General features: G+C 41.8%; 2 protein-coding genes across 3 annotated transcripts in view; both read left to right on the top strand.

Moving 5' to 3' along the window:
- The window catches only part of TSGA13 (testis specific 13), a gene marked incomplete at its 5' end in the record, with an annotated part of 39,161 nt that extends 27,507 nt beyond the window's left edge, over nucleotides 1–11,654 (top strand). The window contains 5 exons of the mRNA XM_082632247.1: nucleotides 1,961–2,032; nucleotides 2,916–3,122; nucleotides 7,641–7,780; nucleotides 8,351–8,478; nucleotides 11,392–11,654. Coding sequence (XP_082488373.1) covers nucleotides 1,961–2,032; nucleotides 2,916–3,122; nucleotides 7,641–7,780; nucleotides 8,351–8,478; nucleotides 11,392–11,561 — 717 coding nt within the window. The 3' untranslated portion in view covers nucleotides 11,562–11,654. The remainder of the gene's footprint in view (nucleotides 1–1,960; nucleotides 2,033–2,915; nucleotides 3,123–7,640; nucleotides 7,781–8,350; nucleotides 8,479–11,391) is intronic.
- A 250-nt stretch (nucleotides 11,655–11,904) lies between these two features.
- COPG2 (COPI coat complex subunit gamma 2) overlaps nucleotides 11,905–18,810 on the top strand; it is a 138,900-nt gene continuing 131,994 nt past the window's right edge. The window contains exons 1-4 of one of the 2 annotated variants that reach the window (XM_082633065.1): nucleotides 11,905–12,032; nucleotides 13,208–13,260; nucleotides 13,820–13,900; nucleotides 17,726–17,797. In XM_082633065.1, coding sequence (XP_082489191.1) covers nucleotides 11,996–12,032; nucleotides 13,208–13,260; nucleotides 13,820–13,900; nucleotides 17,726–17,797 — 243 coding nt within the window. In that variant the 5' untranslated portion in view covers nucleotides 11,905–11,995. Of the gene's footprint in view, nucleotides 12,033–12,263; nucleotides 12,399–13,207; nucleotides 13,261–13,819; nucleotides 13,901–17,725; nucleotides 17,798–18,810 lie in introns of those variants that run through there. The other variant, XM_082633066.1, reaches the window with a different exon arrangement.

The following is an 18,810-nucleotide window of genomic DNA, read 5'->3' as shown; positions in this document are numbered from 1 at the left end:
TTCAGGTTTCAGTATGGCAAATCAAAGACTTCAAGAACTAGCCCAGTTAAATTTAAGAAACAATTGTTGATAGTGATGAGGTAAGAAAGAGCGTTAGCAATGTTCACTTGTAATCTTTCTTTGGAATTGCTTAGACTACTTTATAAGCTGGGTCTCACAAACTTCCTGTTGAAAAGCAAAAAGGGGTCAAGATTTATATAGAAAGCAACGTTAGTTTATCTAATTTTATGAAAGAGAAACAGAGACATAGAAAAGGGAAGAGACAGGGACATATCAGCAAAGAATCAGGGCTCAAAACCCAGGGACCAGAAATCTATTTTAGGGGATGAGCGAGTGTTAAACCCTGACTTAAACTTGATTTTGTGGTCACTTCTTGCAACAAAACTCCTTTGGATAGCTTGGTTGCTTCCCAAGATTTATCATATTCAAGTGAATTTTCCAGGTAAACTTTTATTTCATCAGCCAGAGTTAGTATACAATTCAACATAATGTTAGTATACAATTCAACATAAAACTAAAAACATACTCCAATTTGGACATTCTTATGGATTTAGTCAACTACTGGAGACTAATTTGGAAACAAGATGCAATCCCTTAGAAAAACTTGGGAGTAAAAACATTTTTCCCAGAGACTTTCCCCAAAAATTTAATTAAAAAAAAAAAAACAACTATAAAGGAAAAGTCTTTACATCTTCTCCCAAATAAATTTTTCCGAGACGTCTGTGATTCTAAATATATATGTTATATCTGTGAAGCCGGTTTTTCAAATGTATTTTTGTTTTGAACAAAGGGACTTCAGTTTTACAGAAGGTAACACAAATGAAATCATTGCATCTTTGGATTTGTCCCCTATTTCATCCCACCATTCCTAAAAGAATGTATGGCATATCTCTGCTAGTCCTCCCCCCAGTCCTCCTCCAAGCCCTGGAAATTGCCAACTCCTGGCATTTTCCTCCCCTCATCACACAATTCTGTCCCACTCTTACTATCTCCCTCTTCTCCATTCACCTTCTTGCTGTATTCACCTGTTCAGTGTGAGTTCCCTTTCTTCTGAATCCCAGCTTACTATATCACCTCCTTGGGGGCATGGCAATCTTTAGAAATGCTCATCCACATACAGCATTGTGCTCTTTATCTGATTCCTGATTAGGCCAAGCCTGAAGGAGATAACTCAGAGCTTTTATCTCCTTGTGTTCTCATCCCTTTGATTTATCCTTAGATAACCTAGGGCTAAGCTAGAGGCCAGGCAACAGCCTGGGGGTCAACAGAAGGAGATGGAGGAGGCCCAGCAACCCTACCACCAGACATGGCGCTCAAGCAATCCACCAATCACCAGCACCACGAGCAGCAGAAAAATACAAAGTGGTAGACAGAAGGGTTACCAAAATGCAATTACTTTTTGCCACATTTCTGGAAGAATTATATGTCGCAGAAATATTCAAAAATGCAGACTGCACCATTGTTTCTCCCTTCCTGTGTGCTGCCCCCAGCCCCGAAAGCAGTTATCCGCCAGGCTTCCTTTCACTGACAGCCCTTAAGTTATTGCCCTTTGTAACTTGTTTTTCTCCTTAAAGGTTGTTTTGTTTTGTTTTTCACCTGACTTCCCTTCTATAGGGATGGAAGAGGCAAAAGAAAGAGGTGTGAGCTCTAGGGGTGATTTTTCCCAGTTTAAACTTTAGTGCTGTCCTTGTCTATTTCACCCCTTCACTTCCTAACAGCTCCTAACATTTCACAAAGCTGGTCCACATTTCCATGTACAAGCTACCCTGTCAGGATGCCTTAGAACCTAGCTCTCCATGCTATGGCCCTCATTCCAGAAACCCAGGGTGCAGAGCATGGAGTTCTTCTCACTTAATTTAAGGTAGAGACCAGATTTTAGCCAGACTAAGGTGAGGTAAGGAAAGGAATATGGTTTAGAATAGGTACAACTTGAAATACTAATTTTGATTATTGTCTCTAGATTTTTGATGCAGTCGGGCAATCAAAATTTGTTCTAGAGAACCTTCACCATGACACAGTCCATCCAAATTTGGTAGGTGATAAAAGCATTCCCCCAAGATCTCCAACAGCAAGTTTCAGCTGAGGTCCACTGCAGAGTATCCCAAGTGCCTCCAAGTGCCACCAGCTTCTGTGACTGTGCATCCTCCTAGGACAGGGAAGCAGAGCTGTCTTGGGACACTGTTGGGAATGGTGGTGAGGGAGGAGGGCGGGACTGGGAAGAAGGTGGTCCCTGCAGCTGATTTTTTTTTTTAATTGAGAAAACATATTTCGAATCAGGAAGTATTCTGTTCTCTCCCTCTCCCTTCCTCCCTCTCTAATCCTCTGCCTTCCTCCTATTGATGGAAAAGCAAGTTTAGTGGACATGCCCCTTCCCCCACTACACCTTAAGTGACATGCTGTCTTTTGTGACTGCTTTTCCTTTTTTTAACTTTGTGCTTATTCTGCACATTAATGTGGTTGTGCCTGTGGAGAAACGTTGGTGGGTGGGAAGATGCAGATAACGGCTGTGTTGACCCCCTCAGGGCTCTCTGAACTAGGAGATTTGCTTCCTGGCAGTTTCTCCCCTCTGCCTCAGAGTGAGTTGTAGAGAAGGCTGTTTAGGTTGAACATAGAAACTTCTGCTTGCCCTATTTTGTTGGACACAATGTTGGCACAACTTTTTCACAAGAATTAAGTCATCTCGCTCCTTTTAATGTGGAAACTTTTCCATCTCATTTCCCCAGCCCCTTGGTCTGTTTGAAGGGAAAAGCTCTGAGAGAAGAAAGGAACAGAGAGCTTCAGACATTTTCTATTAAACCCAGCCCCTGTCCAGCTTCTATCCCTACCCCATAGAGGCAAAAGATTAGCCAACTGATTTGTTAATCTGCTCTTGAACTAATCCTTTTGTCTCGCTGGAAATCTTTCTCTCTGCTTAGGCCCAGTACTATGAGCCTTTGAAGCCCACTGCATTGCATAAATTCCTGGCTCGAAACAGGAAAATTCAAAGCTTCACATTGAAAGTAACAGAGTATGATCAGGATAAGACCTTACTGATTATGACCAACAACCCACTTCCCTGCTCAATCGACCATCAAGGAAAGGACATGACATCAAAATACTTTTCCAGTGAGTTACTGCTCAAGGTGATGGCACCTGGGGAGGTTTCCTGGCACCCTGAGTAAGGATCCTGAAGAATTAGGAGTTAGCTTGAAGAAGGGAGCTAACCTAACAAGGAGGATGGTACTCAGGACCCAACCTCTTCCTTCTTATTCTTTGCCATATGCTTCACCAAATAGAATCTGAGAGCCTGGGAAATACTCAGAATCAGAGTTGTACAAACTTCGGTCATGAAACTTCATTACACAGAGAAAAGAGGGGCTTAATTCAGAATTGTTCCTCCTTGGTCAAAGATATTTAGTTTGTAATTAACAAAGGGTAAACTAGCCACTGGCTTTCTAGTTGAGTATAAAGTAGCAACAGATAAAACAGGAAATGACGAACAAGGAACAGAAATGAATATCAAATTGGGAAAGGGGTAAAGGGTTATGCTCTATACCCACTGCTCTTGGGTGTCAGAAGGAGAGAACAGAAAATTTACTATCACAACAGCCAGATGTTTGGGACTTTGTTATACACTAGAGAAGTTCAAATTCAATTCAATAAACAATTGCTGGACATATACTACGCTAAGAACTAAAATATAAAGATGATTACAGGACAGTTTCTATCTTGAAGGAACTTGGAGTCTAACAGGAGAGACAGATCAATAAATGAGATATAAAAAGTAATTATTATATACCAGGATATATGAATAATAAAAGAATATACAAGATACACTAATATACAGTAGAGAACAGTATCTTTGTTGGAGTAAAGGAAGTAATCAAAGAGGTTTTACAGAAGAGGTGACCCCTGTCCAAAAAAAAAAAAAGGAGAATATTCCAATCAGTGGGAAGGGCAAAGGCATAGAGACATGAGAAAGTGAGGTGCATTTAGGGGGATGTAAGAGAGTAAATGGCAGGAGATAAAAGGTAAAATCAAATTTGCATTTTAGAAGACCTTTTTTGGAAGTTGAGAGAAAGGTGTATTAGTTGTGGAAGAGAAAAAATCAGTAAGATTAGTTATATTGTTACTACAATTGTCAAAGTGAGAGGTGCTGAAGAACTGAATAAATCAATAACAGAGGAAATGAAGAAAATCAATTAAGAGATATTTAAGCATATGATCTAAAAAAGATCTTGACAGCCTTAAGAGTGGGCCTAATATAACAAGAAGAAATTAAATAAGTGAAAGTGTAAATTTTAAAAATCTAATTATTACAGAAATTTGATGCTGGGAGTGGAATTATCCAAGACAGACTGTTAAAATAAAATGTGGTCAATATGGAATTAGTATTTCTTAGCAGCTAGATGGATGGCAGTGAGAGATTCCTTTCCAAACGGATGATAAAATGCTAATATCCAATGGTATATGCTGACAAAGGAGTTAATTAATTCATGGCCTATGGTTTCTTGGGTCTCAGAATTTGTGCCATTTGAACATAGCCTCAGTGGTTGTTTCTCATGGTAGTGGATAATATACACTGAGAGGAACAAATGTCGAGCCAGGGTTGCCTTGCTCAAGGTAGAGAAGGAAATACAAGACTATCATGTAACCTTGGTGCAAGAAGAGCTTTCTTCCAACAGCTGGCACTTTGTGAGCATTCCAGGTCACATGTGGGACCTGATCATATTCATGAGTAAATTGTGGTACCAGCCAAATTGTATTAATAGACAGTATTAAGGCTCTGATTGTCAAAGACTGGCAGCATGGTAATTTTATGGGGCTATCTGGAAGAAGTCCAAGAAGATGGAAGGAAATGCCCAATATCTAGAATGCCTCTTTAATATTCATGCTGCATCCCTTCCTCTTACTATACAAATGTGACAATCTCTTGTGAGCCTAAGATTATGCACAAAAGAAGCATTCTTTTGCTACACCCAGACATGTGTATAAGAAGAGTGTGGGTACCAGCAATCAAGTTGAAGAATGAACCAGACATGTCTATCACAGTGATTGTTATACTCACAGCCTCTTCTAAGTGACATGGCCCTACCACAGTTTGTGAAGAATAGGATGCCCCAAAAGGTCCTGTTTTGAATAACTAGACTCAATTCTCTATGCCTACCTAGGACCAGAGAAGGCCGTCTGATCCAGTGAAGCAAAATTCATAGGCTGGTTAGTGACCTGTGGTGTAGATTGGTACCCCCAAATCAAACCAAACAAACAAAACCCCAAAACCAAACCAAAACCAAAACCAACTAACTGATGCCAAAATGTTGGCCTCTGTACCACCAGCACTGAACTAAATCTCGGAGACAGAGTTTTGGGTGAAGTGGAAAAGAATAGCTTTATTGCTTTGCCAAGCAAAGGGAGACACAGTGGGCTCCTGCCCTGAAAAACTATGTTCCAACCTGGGAGGATTTGATGAGGAGTTTTATAGTAATGGTTCAAAGGTTACTGATAAGATTAGGGTGTGTGCAGGGCCTGCACTCCTTTAATCTCAGGTGGTCTTGATGAGCTTCTCTGGTCCCTTTAATCTCACCTCAGGTGGTTTCTTGGCTGCTCCTCCCTTGATTAGCGACTGTTCAAATCTTCCCTTTGGAACTCAAGGAAGGTCATGGAGGCTGGAGGCTGGAGTCTGTTCCCTATGAACAAGAAATGGGGGACAGAAAGGCTTCTGTGCCCAGGAGCCACACAGGGTCCTGCTCGGTTTTGTAACTTATCAACAACCAAAATCCCTGAGCTAATCATATTCTTGCTTCCAGGCATCTGAATTGGGAAAGGAAAAGATTGAGGCTGTGGGAATAAAACCTGAAAGGGCATGTAGAGGAAGGCCATAAAAAAGTCAAACCATGAGGAAGAAGGTAGGGGCAGCTTGAAGTAGAAATGAATAAGCAGAAGCTGTGGGTAGAAAAAAAGATATGCAGGGTAAAGGTAAGGAATGAACACTAGAGACAGAAGGAAGCAGACAGGAAGAAAGTAGGAAGCGTGTTAATGACATGATGCTAAATGATATGAGACAAGATAGACAAACTCATGCAGTAGTGGTCCTAGATAGTGCTGCCTTGAATTCCAGATAAGTTTTTTATTTTTGTTTTTCTGCTCTAAGGTCTAGCTCTGCTAAGGTTTCTGCTCTTTTGTGGCCAGATTATGAGCTGTGTCTTAGGTCCTAGGCACACATGCTGCTACTGTAAAACCCCTATTAATTGAGGTAACTTAAATGAATTCCTGTTCCTCAAAACTGGAAGACTTTAAAGAGAATGAGTACAGAATTGAAAAGAGTTGATTCAGCAGCAAGCATTTTTAAAAAAGAGGTTTGAAAATTCTGAGCAAAAAAGTTCAGTACAGGTCAATTAATTAGTTTGGTTATTCATTCATTAATTGTCATTCTTTTATTCATTCAACAAATATTTATTGAGCACTTACTATGTACCAGGCAACGTTATGGGGTAGTAAGGATCTATCAGTGACTAAGTCAAAGTTTAATTCCAGTGAGGTAGAAGACCATAAGCAAGCCAACAATCGCAAGGATAATGTATAATGTGATAAGTGCCCAAAAAGCAGGATAAGGGAATGGAGGGTGATGGGTGTGAGTGGTGATTTTAGGTAGTGTAGTTAGGGAAGGCTCTCAGAAGCAGCAATGACATTTGAAGAGACTTTAATAGGATGTGTCCTGCAGTTGCTACACCTAGCATATTGTTTTCATTTCAAATTGCCACATATTATATAAATATAATTATAAACATAATGTGTAAATATAAATTGTAACTTTCTCAAATGAGTGAAAATGAGAGAAATCAGGAGAACAGTGAACCCAAAGCCATGTCATATGAAAAAAAAAAGTTCAAAATGTTGGCAATGTTGAGCCTGGAAGAGAGAGGGCGCTCAGGAGGAACGTGATAGATTTCTTCAAATTCTTTAAGGATTCTGTGGAAGAGACACTAGATTTATTCTGTTTGGACTGTAGGGTAGAAGTTATAGGGGATAGCAATCAGCTGATCAAAGATGAAGTAAGCTGGGTTTTTAGATATAGGAAGATTGACCACTTGATAGTGTTACTATGGAGGGAATAAGAGTGTCAGATGAATGGTTAGACTTGATGGCCTTTAAGATCCTTTCTGAAAGTCTTTGATTCTATGACTTTAATAATGATGAAATTATTACCACAGAAAACATCCCACTCTGTGGCATTTTCACTGCAGACAGAGAATGGGATGTGAATGAGACAGCCATCTCCAAGAAAGGTGGGTAGAATCCCATGGATCTATTTCCCAATTTATTACCAAATGTTTGGTTTCCTAAGCAATTCACTAATTGAATCCTTCTCAAAACCTGGGAAATTTGTCTTCCATTTACTACGAAGGGCTAGTGGGCAAGCTTAATTGATTTCTTAGGAAACTGACCTAACTTTGGACAAATCATCTGGCTGTGAAACAAACAGGTATTAGCCCACTCAGGGAACTGTTTTCTCTTCTTTGGGTTTCTGCATCCCTACTTCCCTCTTCGGCAGGTTTTGCTGCATGATTTTAGGGGAACTGGAGCTTAGTCCAGGAGCTTAGGTCAGTAAGTCCAGGGGACTCAGCTAACTCCCTCACTTACTCTTCTTCCCTTTGCTGCAGGAAAGTCATCAGCACAAGCCCACTGAGAACTTCTTCCTACCTCTGATGTATCAGAAAAAAAAGTTAAGATCTGGGCTGAAACCAATCTTCCCTGTGACACTGTTGGAAGACCCTAAATCCAAGAGAGAACAATGGTTTAGGTGAAGTCCTGGCTCTTTCTTACCTTTTCCTTATTCGTGTCACTATCTCTTTCCAATACGATTTAACAAACACTTTTTGGTTGTACGGAATGTGGACAACTGTATAATAATAGGACAGCTTCCCTACATGATCCCCAACCACACTTCTACCTTAGCAACAGAGAAACAGTAATGCAAAACTAAAGTTTTTCACAAGAATGATTTTCAAGAGTGAAGAGAAGTATTCAAAGGTCTATGCTTTGAGGAAGCAACAAAAAAAATTTTCCCTCAGTGCCTGTTAAGGGTTGTGATATAGGAACAATTTGCTATGTATGAGATTTGATTTGGAACTGGTTATAGGAGCAGCTTATATCTTGTTTGGAGAGGAGAGAGGAGATTCTGGAGTTCCTTCATAGGTTTACAATGCTAGGTTCTAGAAGCATCCCTTCCACTGAACAATACTCCCACTCTGTACCAATGAACACTCTCAAATCCTACTGTCCTTTCTTCTCCCCCAGAATCTGAGAATGCAGTCAGTGGTTCCATTAATCCCTCACCCTAGGATCTACTAAATGAACTTTCTTTGTTAAGGTTTTCCACGGACAAAGATTTCAAGAGTGAAGGGAAGTATTCAAAGGTCTATGCTTTGAGAAAACAGAAAAAAATGTACCCTCAGCTCAACTTTGCTCCAGTCTATAAAAGAGATCTGAGGAGTGATGGTAAGGTCCTCTCTATCAAAACAATGGTTTATGGGATGGAGATGTGGGCAGGAGGGACAAACTATGGGGACGAGAGATAAGGGCAAATCTCTCTTGGAGGTTCTGGAGACCAGTTTTCCTTTTAGCATGGAAGCCAAGAACTGACAGAGGCCCAGGTGGTGCTAGGCTTTCCACCCTGTTTAAATCCTCACATTTCAAGAAAGCTCTAGCATAGTGTTTTCCGCATAGCGTTTTCCAAACTACATCACCTACCACTTTACTAGTTTTGGTCAATGAGTTATTTGCCCTGTTATTTACTTAATGTTTTTCTTTCAAATTATTTTTTTTGTCCTAATTAATACTATATCGACATCATGGGTTTGATATACTAATCACATGGGTTTTTTTCTCTTATACATTTCTCTCAAACATTTAATCAAATTCATAATAATTACATTTTAAAAATTAATTTATTTTGGCTGTGTAGGGTCTTCGTTGCTGAGTGCGGGCTTTCACTAGTTGCGGCGAGCGGGGGGCTACTCTTCGTTGCGGTGTGAGGGCTTCTCCTTGCGGTGGCTTCTCTTGTCGTGGAGCACGGGCTCTAGGCGTACGGGCTTCAGTAGTTGTGGCACAAGGGCTCAGTAGTTGTGGTTTGTGGGCTCTAGAGCACAGGCTCAGTAGTTGTGGCGCACGGGCTTAGCTGCTCTGCGGCGTGTGGGATCTTCCCAGACCAGGGATCGAACCGATGTCCCTTGCATTGGCAGGCGGATTCTCAACGATTGCGCCACCGGGGAAGTCCCATAATAATTAAAATTTAAAATGTTTATCTACGTATCACCTAAAACTACCCAGTGGTATGCATATCACACTTCGAGGAAAACTGTTCTAGAAGGGCCAAAGGATAAGCTATGAGGCTCAGAGGTCCATGAGTCTCTTTGGGGTTGAGGCAGGCTATGGCGTGGAAGAGGTTTGGGATAAGGTTGTAAGGAAGGGGTACAACAAAAATGCTCCTCACAAATTGTCATTCATTTAGCAACATTTATGGGGCACTTACTAGTGTTGGATATTTATCAAGCACCAATAATAATAGCACTTTCTATATGTAAGACAGATGGATGGGCCAGGTCATGAAGGGCTTTGTATATCTGTATAAATAAGGGCTTAGGTTTTATCCAGCAGGCGGTTGGGACCCACTGAAACATTGCAGAGCGCTGAACACACATTTGTGTCTTAGAAGTATAATCGATGGCTCCCCAGACTTCACCAGCCTATGGCTCCAAGATAAGGTTCATTTCTCCTACGGGACTGCTCTCCTCGAGCAGTTTCTGGAACTCCCTAAGGTATGCTTCCCTGTTCTACAAGGCCATCCTAGTGATTGCCAGCCATCCTCAGCTCAAACAGTCACAGTTCCAGAGGTATGAGGTCATATCGTACCATCCCTTACCTGGCTTCTTCAAGTGTCTCTGCTCCTTCTGTACCTATCTGCCACACCACCTGACATCCCTCCTGCCTCTCTTAACTCCCCATATACAGCTAAAACCAAGCTGTGATATTAAATAACACTTCATAGATGTGAAGAAAAATTAAAGGATGGCAGAGAGTCATTTATCTTGCTTTAAAAGGGGACACTCTTAGGCTCAGCCTCAACCCCCCCTCAGTCCCTTCATACTTCCCAACAGGCCCCCCCAGCACATTATCCATTCTTGGGAGTCTCTCGGCTTACCAGCACTGTCTCTGCCTAGGATCCCAATACCCTTGGCCCAAGGAAGGGGAAAAGGTAGCTCCTTCCCCTAAGCCTGTTTATTTTCAGCCCCCAGAATAAATAAGTAGGAACATCTATTTCCTTCAAGGGAAACTCCACATGGAAAGCAAGCTTTGAGCTTTATAAGCCAGATAAGGCAAACATAATAGTACATTTAGTCAGAGTTAAATCTTAAATGATACCATATGCAGGATATCAGCAGTTCAGCTTAAATCTATATTGGAAGGAAGAATTTCTCCAGTCTAGAATCTAATCTGGATTAGAATTTCTCTGATTTTTCAAGGGCATGATTCTGTTAAGGTATCCCAGTTTACATTTCTAAACAGAACACTTAACATCTCCGTCTGCAGCATTTATTAGAATTATGGTGACTTTACAGTTTCCCTCAAGAAAAATGAGAGGATATTTACTTATGTATCTAAAGGGCCCATTATTATGCTTTTCCTAAACAAAGACAGTCTACTGTGAAGTTGAAAGTGTCTCTACTTCAACTAAAAGAGAACCTAGCAACTCCTCCTTCCATCAATAATTTTCCATGTTTACCAGGCTCCCAAATAAAGAAAGATTACATAGAGAATTGCTTGGATGGGGGCCATGAAGGCTGGTTAGGAGGCTGTCCAAGAAACAAACAGATAGGACCCGAATTAAGTTGACAGCAGTAGGAATAAGAAAACAAATTTAAGGGATATTTACAAGGCATAATGCTTCAAAATGGGGGGTGGGGAGGGATGGGAGCAAGAAGAGCCCACAACGGAGGTGTCCAAGAAGGGGAGAAGTTGAAAGAGAATCTGGAAAAAGTGATGACAGTGAAGCCAGAGGTAGAAACAGTTTCTTAGTTACACTCTCAGACAGGAGAACTGAAAAGGCTAAGAGGAATATGAATATACAAGTGAAAGTACCTTCACTTATGTAAGCGTCAAAATGGCCACAGATGGAATCGTTTGAAAGGGGTGGGATTAAATAGGGAAGACCCTAAACTGGTGGGTGTTGATGAAGGGAAGAATTATAAAGAAGGTTGGAATGGTAGTCCGTGGTCCAAAACCTATCCTCTTGCTCAGAGTAAAGACCAGCTTTCTCGGCTCTCCGAGCGGGTCTCTTTTTACGTCTCACATTAAGTGTCCTAAACCCTCTGGAAATCCACGTTCACGAAGGTGCCCTGTGCTTCGTTGCAGTCTCCAAGAAGTCAGGGAGCAACCTGCCAACTTCCCAGATGATTTGGGAACCATTAACCGTTTCATCACTCCTGGAAGAGAAGCCCACCAGAACCGCGCCAGGAGAGAGCGCGTTCCGCAACGGAAGGGCCCAGCAGTGGATTATAAAAAAAGCCACTGTCATTAAATGAAAACAAGCCCTACATGCCCCTCGCCTCATCTCCAGAGGCTGAGCGGCCTGGAGAAGTCGCCATTTAGGGCGTGCCAACCAAATAAAATCTCATTCTGCCCTCTCCGGGCGTGGGCTGCCGGGTCGCTTGCAGGGTGGGCCGTGGTGAGTCCCCTGTTGCGATCTGTCACCGTAGGGACGGGGACGCGGCCCCGGGGAGCCCACCCTTGGCCCCGCCTCCGCCGGGCTTGGGGAGGAGGCGAGGGCGTGGCCACGTCCCCTGGGGTTGAGAGGGGCCGGCGACTGCCGGGGAGGGCGGGCCTTCTCTCCGAGTGACGGGACCGCGGCCCAACCGGAGCCAGAGCACGGGGCCGACCTTCCTGCAGCTTCTTCCGCTTGCTGGCTGCGGCGCCTGGGACGGTCGCGGTGGGTCTGGGCGCTGGGAAGTCGTCCAAGATGATTAAAAAATTCGACAAGAAGGACGAGGAGTCTGGTACGCGCGGGGCGTCTGACGCCCACCCTCAGCCGCGGGGTCCCCTTCCCCTGCCCGCCGCTACCTGCTCTCGCGGACTGCGGACCTGGGGGCGTGGGTGCCGGTGTGTCGGAGGGCCGGAGTTGGAGCCCAGCCCCTCCTCCGACCCACTCCGCTCTAGCCGGGGGCCTGCCCCTAGCCCCTCCCCCGGGCGCCGGAACCTCCCCTCAAGTCGCGCGCGAGTGCCCGGGCGCTCGCGCGCAGCCTCGGGCTACTCGGCGGCCCCGCCCCCAGCCCCCTCCTCCGGCGCAGCTCCTCGGAGCCACCTGCTCCAGTTCGCCAGGGGTGGGCTGCCCACCAGAGTCCGGCCCATGGCAGGTGGCGGAGGTAGTGAGTGTGCGCTTGCGAGAGGCGGGGTGGGGTGGGGTGCTGGTAGTGCAAGGCCCACGGTGGGTCTGGGATTGACGGGACTGAGTGTGTTTGTGAACTTTGTGGTGTCTGTACCTTGCAGTCTCCCTGGGGACCTCTGCTTTGTCCGCTTCCGTGCGGGCAAGCCTGCTCCGTGGTACCTAGCTTGTTTAATACTCAAGCATCCAAAAGTGAGTTGCATCTTGATACCCGTCTTTGGTCCAGAGTAAATGAGGAAGATGCCAAGTCACCTCAAAAAACAAAAACAAGCAAACAACACCCCCCCCCCAAAAAAAACCCTCAGTGCTTGATAGCTGCTCTAAGTGTGGTCCAGGGTTGGGTTAGTAAACCTCTGTGGCCCCTTCCAGCTTGACGTGTATCTAATTCTCTGATAAACTCCTCACAGTAAATGTTAGAAACGCATAAAATAGTGCTTTCCTTTAGGGAAATCCAAAGGACCCTACCACAGTCTCATTAATTTTAGTTGTATGGACATGACAGATATTTCTAACATTCATATAAAAAGAAGGCAGGGCAAGAATACACTCGTTTCAGGCAGGGTTTCTGCAAAAGAGAAGTACAGGATCTTACAGGATAGCAGACAGAGCTAGTGTCACAATGAGAAGGATTTTAATCAGTTTGTATGCATATTAGTAATGATTATCACTGTGAAATCCAAGTGGTCACCTCACTTGGGTGAGATTTCCCAAGCATTCAATACCCTTCTGTAGAAAGTAAGTTTGTGTAGGACAGCTATTAAAGGCATTTTTTTTTCCCCTATAACATAGGTAGTGGCTCCAATCCTTTTCGGCATCTGGAGAAGAGTGCTGTCTTACAGGAGGTATGGCTTGGAAGTATAGTGTGTTTTTTTCTTTTCTATTCCATTTTAGAATGGGGGACGAAGAGTCCCGGAATGCTCTGATCCAAAATAAGAATTAAGGAATGTAACTGAGTCCAAAGAATATGTACTTGAGGGAAAAAGAAGAGGGGTTACTTGTCATAGGAGGGTCTAGAGCTTATAGAAATGCAAAAATATGTAGACTCTGTCACACGTTGAGAATTTTAAATAAAACACCAAAGGAGGTGTTTAGTGCAAGGTTATTGAAGGAAGTTATAGATATTAAGCCTATTGTATTCAAATGATGTAGATAAATATTGTGATTCTTACTTAATAGATAAAGCCCACAAGTTGAAGTAGCAGACCTAAGGGAGTGAGTATAGAATGGAAAACCTAGGCCACATCTAATAATTTATTATATAACATAATAAATTGAAAACTGTAAGCAACATTATTTGGATACTGTGATTAAAATGTATAATAGTCTTTATTTAAGTTGATTTTCTGTAATCTGTGATAGCAAAGATAGAAAATATATATAGCAGTGCTTTTGTTTCCACAGGCTCGTATATTCAACGAAACGCCCATTAATCCAAGAAGATGTTTGCATATTCTTACAAAGATTCTTTACTTATTGAACCAGGTAAATTATTTTGATTTTCCTCAGATTTGTGTCATGGAATAGAAATACATGACATGCAGTGAAGTACTTTCTGGCAAGTGTAATTATTTATTTTTTAAAAATTCACTTAAGGGCTTCCCTGGTGGCGCAGTGGTTGAGAGTCCGCCTGCCGATGCAGGGGACACGGGTTCGTGCCCCGGTCCGGGAAGATCCCACATGCCGCGGAGCGGCTGGCCCGTGAGCCATGGCCGCTGACCCTTCCCGTCCGGAGCCTGTGCATCTGGAGCCTGTGCTCCGCCACGGCAGAGGCCACAACAGTGAGAGGCCCGTGTACCGCAAAAAAAAAAAAAATTCACTTAATTTTAAAATTTACAGTGTTCGATTAACATAATAATATGTAAAATTTCTTGAGGACGAGGAGTATGACAGACATTTGTTTTTTATTCATGAGGTACCAAATCAGCTAAGCACATAGTAGGATCTCAACGTTGATTTGAATTTAACAAGTATTAGTTAATATTAAAACATGTTGTTTAGATATGTTCAGAAAATAAAAATATATTGCAAAATCTTATACAAATTCCAGATAGATATTTTATCCTTTTGGGGGGAGTATATTATATTAATATTTTAAAGCTTTGATTTTAATATTCAAATTTTATACAGGCATACCTCATTTTATTATATTTTATTACATTTTTTTTTTACAAATTGAAGGCTTGTGGCAACCCTGCATTGTTAGATGATGGTTAGCATTTTTTTAGCAGTAAAGTATTTTTAAATTAAGGTATGTACATTGTTTTTTTTTCCAACGTAATGCTATTGCACAGAATAGACTACAGTATAGTGTACACATAACTTTTATACGCACTGGGAAACCAAAAAATTCCTGTGACGTGCTTTATTGCAGTATTCACTTTATTGCTGTGGTCTGGAACTGAACCCACAGTATCTGCAAGGTATTTCTGTATTTATTTTCCCTACTCCACCGCTAGCAGTATGATTCTGCGCTTAACTGTTTTGTGCCTTAATGTCTTTTTCTATAAATGGGGATTATGATAATACCTGTTTTATAAAGTTATAATGATTAAATGATACAGTAAATGTGAGGCACTGAGAATAGTCCTGGACACATAGTAAACATTCAGGAATAGTTTTCATTCGGTCATTCAGCATATATATTTATTACATACCTGCTGTGTTCTATGCACTGTTTTAGGCACTGGGGACGTAGCAGACAAAACCAACAAAAATATTTGCACTCGTGAAACATAGATCCCACTTGTGCTTTTTTTTCTTTTTAAATTAATTAATTTATTCTTGTCTGCATTGGGTCTTCGTTGCTGTGCACAGGCTTTCTCTAGTTGCAGCGAGTGAGAGCTACTCTTCGTTGTGGTGTGCGGGCTTCTCATTGTCGTGGCTTCTCTTGTTGAGGAACACAGGCTCCAGGTGCGCAGGCTTCAGTAGTTGTGGCGCGCCGACTCAGTAGTTGTGGCGCGTGGGCTCTAGAGTGCAGGCTCAGTAGTTGTGGCGCTTAGTTGCTCCACAGCATGTGGGATCTTTCCAGACCAGGGATCGAACCCATGTCCCCTGTTTTGGCAGGCGGATTCTTAACCACTGCACCACCAGGGAAGTCCCCCACTTGCTCTTTATTGTTATTTATTTAATTTTTTTTCTTGTGTGTGGTTTTATTTATTTATTTGTTTGTTTGTTTCTTGTGTGTTTTTTTGTTTTTTTTGCTTCAGACTAAAAAATCTCATGATTTTTAGTCTAGGGCCTTAGAAAATGTGAGTCTGTTTCTTAGATTCACACACACGCACACACACACACACACACACACACACAAACACACACACCCCTACCTCAGGTGGTTTACATATGGTGCTAAGAAGACTGTGGTTTCCAATTTGAATTCCATGAGAATATTTTTACTTTACTGTGCTTCATGACTGAAGACCTCATCCAGAGACATGAAGTTTTGTAGCTTGCAAATGGAGGCAGAGCAACAAGAACATGCTTTTAAATAAAATATATCTATTCACAAACATATATCCTCGTGTGGTATTATATTAGAAACATTTAATGCAAAGTCAGTTTGATTTAACTTTTCATAGCATACATTGTGTCCAAGTTGGGGAACTCCAGTCTATAAGCAGAATTTTGAGTAGTTAAAGTTGGTTCAGAGTAGCATATATTTTTACATTGACCAATACTGCTTTGATGGGCAACTCATGTTGAAACATATAATTATCTTGATAAGGAAGTTACCCACACAGTCTGATCAACAGTCAACTAGGTGAACAGATTTGGGAACTTTATCTTTTGCCTAGTTCTTGGTAGTGCTTTATGGAAAAATACTTACAAGTTTCTACTAGAGTTGACATATCCGTATATTCTCTGAGTTTCAAGTCAAAAAGTAGGGACTTAGGATTTACTGTACTAGTATGACTGACAAGTAGATGGGTGTCTGTATGTTCTCTAAATATGAAAGAAAGTAAGGGAAATCTCTTGCTGATGAGCAAGCTGGGTACTCTGACTTAAGTAATTGTAAACTCTTATACTTTCTCTTTCATCCTAAACTTTCAGGGTTTTTCTTCAAAATTTGTTTATTCTTATACCTATGACGATTGACTAGTTATATTTTTTATGAGAGCTGAAGCCCTGAAAAGTGATTGAGCCTAACATATCATATAGAATTTTTTTTTTTTTTTTTTTTTTTGCGGTACACGGGCCTCTTACCGTTGTGGCCTCTCCCATTGCGGAGCACAGGCTCCAGACGCGCAGACTCAGTGGCCATGGCTCACGGGCCCAGCTGCTCCGCGGCATGTGGGATCTTCCCGGACCGGGGCATGAACCTGTGTCCCCTGCATCGGCAGGCGGACTCTCAACCACTGTGCCACCAGGGAAGCCCCTATAGGATTGTTTTTAATGAAGAAGTTAAATATTGAAATGGTAATGTTTCAGGTGGTCTGTGATCTGCAGTGTTTTGACTATTAATAAAATATTGGGTTGGCCAAAAAGTTTGTTTGGGTTTTTCTGTTACATCTTACAGGAAAAGCCGAACGAACTTTTTGGCCAACCCAATACGTTATCTAACACCTCGCTACTCAAAAATACGTGGTTCCCAGATCAGCAGCATTCACAACACTGGGAGCTAATTAGAAATGGAAAATTTCAGGGTTCACACCAGAGCCACCGAATCAGAATCTGCATTTTGGGAAGATCCTCTGATGATTTATTAAGCACATTGAAGTTCTGATCCAAAGCATGTTTTTAGGGGCTTGAGCCAGTGTCTTGCGATGTATCAGCAGCCCTATAAACCTTACTTTTATATAATTCATCTGATTCCTGCCCTTTTGGTTGGTCCCTTTTTACCATGTTTTCTGGTATTCCTAATAGTTCTTTACAGTTTAATATTTATTATGCTCCTATGATATGTCAGGCATTGGATTATAGAAATGTAGAAGGTATGATCTCTGCTCTTAGGCAGTGTAACAATAACATCCTGTTCTGATAAGGAAGTCAACTTACTATCATTTTCTATCTCCTTGTAAATCACAATTTTTCAGGGAATTTAAAATAGTTCCTGCTAAAAAGTTAGATACCACTGTTCTAGAACTTTCATAAAAGCATGGTGTATGATAATGGATTGTTTTAAATAAGAAATGGATAAATGGCTATGTAGGTTTATAAATTAAAAGCCAGAAAAATAGCAAAGAGGCACAATGTTTATACAGAGAGTTTTTCCTGAGTTCTCAAAGATCTTTGCAGAAATAAATGGAAAATCCTTAATTTTTGTTGAGTTTAAGAAATTGTTTTAATTTAAACTTAATTTAAATTACTTAGGGTGAACACTTTGGAACTACGGAAGCCACAGAAGCCTTCTTTGCGATGACTCGATTGTTTCAATCTAATGATGTAAGTCTTTTTTTTTTTTTTTAATTCTTTTAGGCTGAAAAAAGCTCCTTTTATCTGTTTTCCTTGGGGGAACTTAGAGTGCTCCAAATTAGGGAAAGTTGCTTGAAATGTTTAAAATTACTTAAAAATTTTCTCTTCATAAAATTTATAAATGTTCATTAAAGGACATATGAAAATGAAAGAATGAAAGTATATAGTTTAAAGCTGTTCACTCACAGATCTACCGTGCGGTCATAAAGACTGCTTATATCCAGCTTCTGGCGTGACACTGCAAAGGTGGACTGGTATAGAAGTCAGAGGACATAGCTATCACATCTCTAAGTTCTTAGTCGAGTTTCTGGTGGGCCTGGGGTTGCTGTTGGCAGATGAGAAGAAGAGCTGGATGCAGAGTGGGGAAGAGGACATGGAGTAGGGAAAAAGAAGAGTGAGGACAAACTAAAGCTGCCAGCACCTCTGCATCTGTCTCTCATTACCTTCGACCACCCTGACTTTCAAGCATGATGTCTGCTTCACTTCTGTCTTCCAAATGTGGCACATATTTCCTTTTTGCCCAGCTCTGACTCAGAACCATCAGAGAAGGGGATTGTGGGATCTGTACTTCCCAGCTTTCTGTTAACGTAAATTGGCCAAATTGTGCAGTTCTTTTGGTATGTACTGCATATCATCACAGGCCACATTTTGTGCCTGACCCTGAGGACTTTATAGGATTTGAGTCTGGTTATGTGTCTAGATAGTGAGCAGTTTGGGGATTAGGTCCTCAGGAACATTGGCGTCCCATGTAAGGCAACTATCTCAGGGAAAGTCAGTGCACATTCTTCAGGCAAATGGAGCCTAATTTCCTCAGACAGGGTATGAAGGACTGCTTCTGCTTGCCCAGGAGGCTTGGAGGAATTTAGAGGTTCAAGGTACTTAGCTTCATCAGAATCTGCCCATATGTCCCCATTCCAATTTTCAGGGCCCCACTCCTTGCCAATCGTGGTCCTAACTTTAACGTAAAATGGCTCACGGGGGTA

Source organism: Mesoplodon mirus (genome assembly GCF_964341445.2).
Source record: "Mesoplodon mirus genome assembly, chromosome: 9".
In the NCBI taxonomy this organism is placed as follows: Eukaryota; Metazoa; Chordata; class Mammalia; order Artiodactyla; family Ziphiidae; genus Mesoplodon; species Mesoplodon mirus.
The sequence above is the reverse complement of the archived record's forward strand: the minus strand, read 5'-3'. Positions and strand labels throughout refer to the sequence as shown.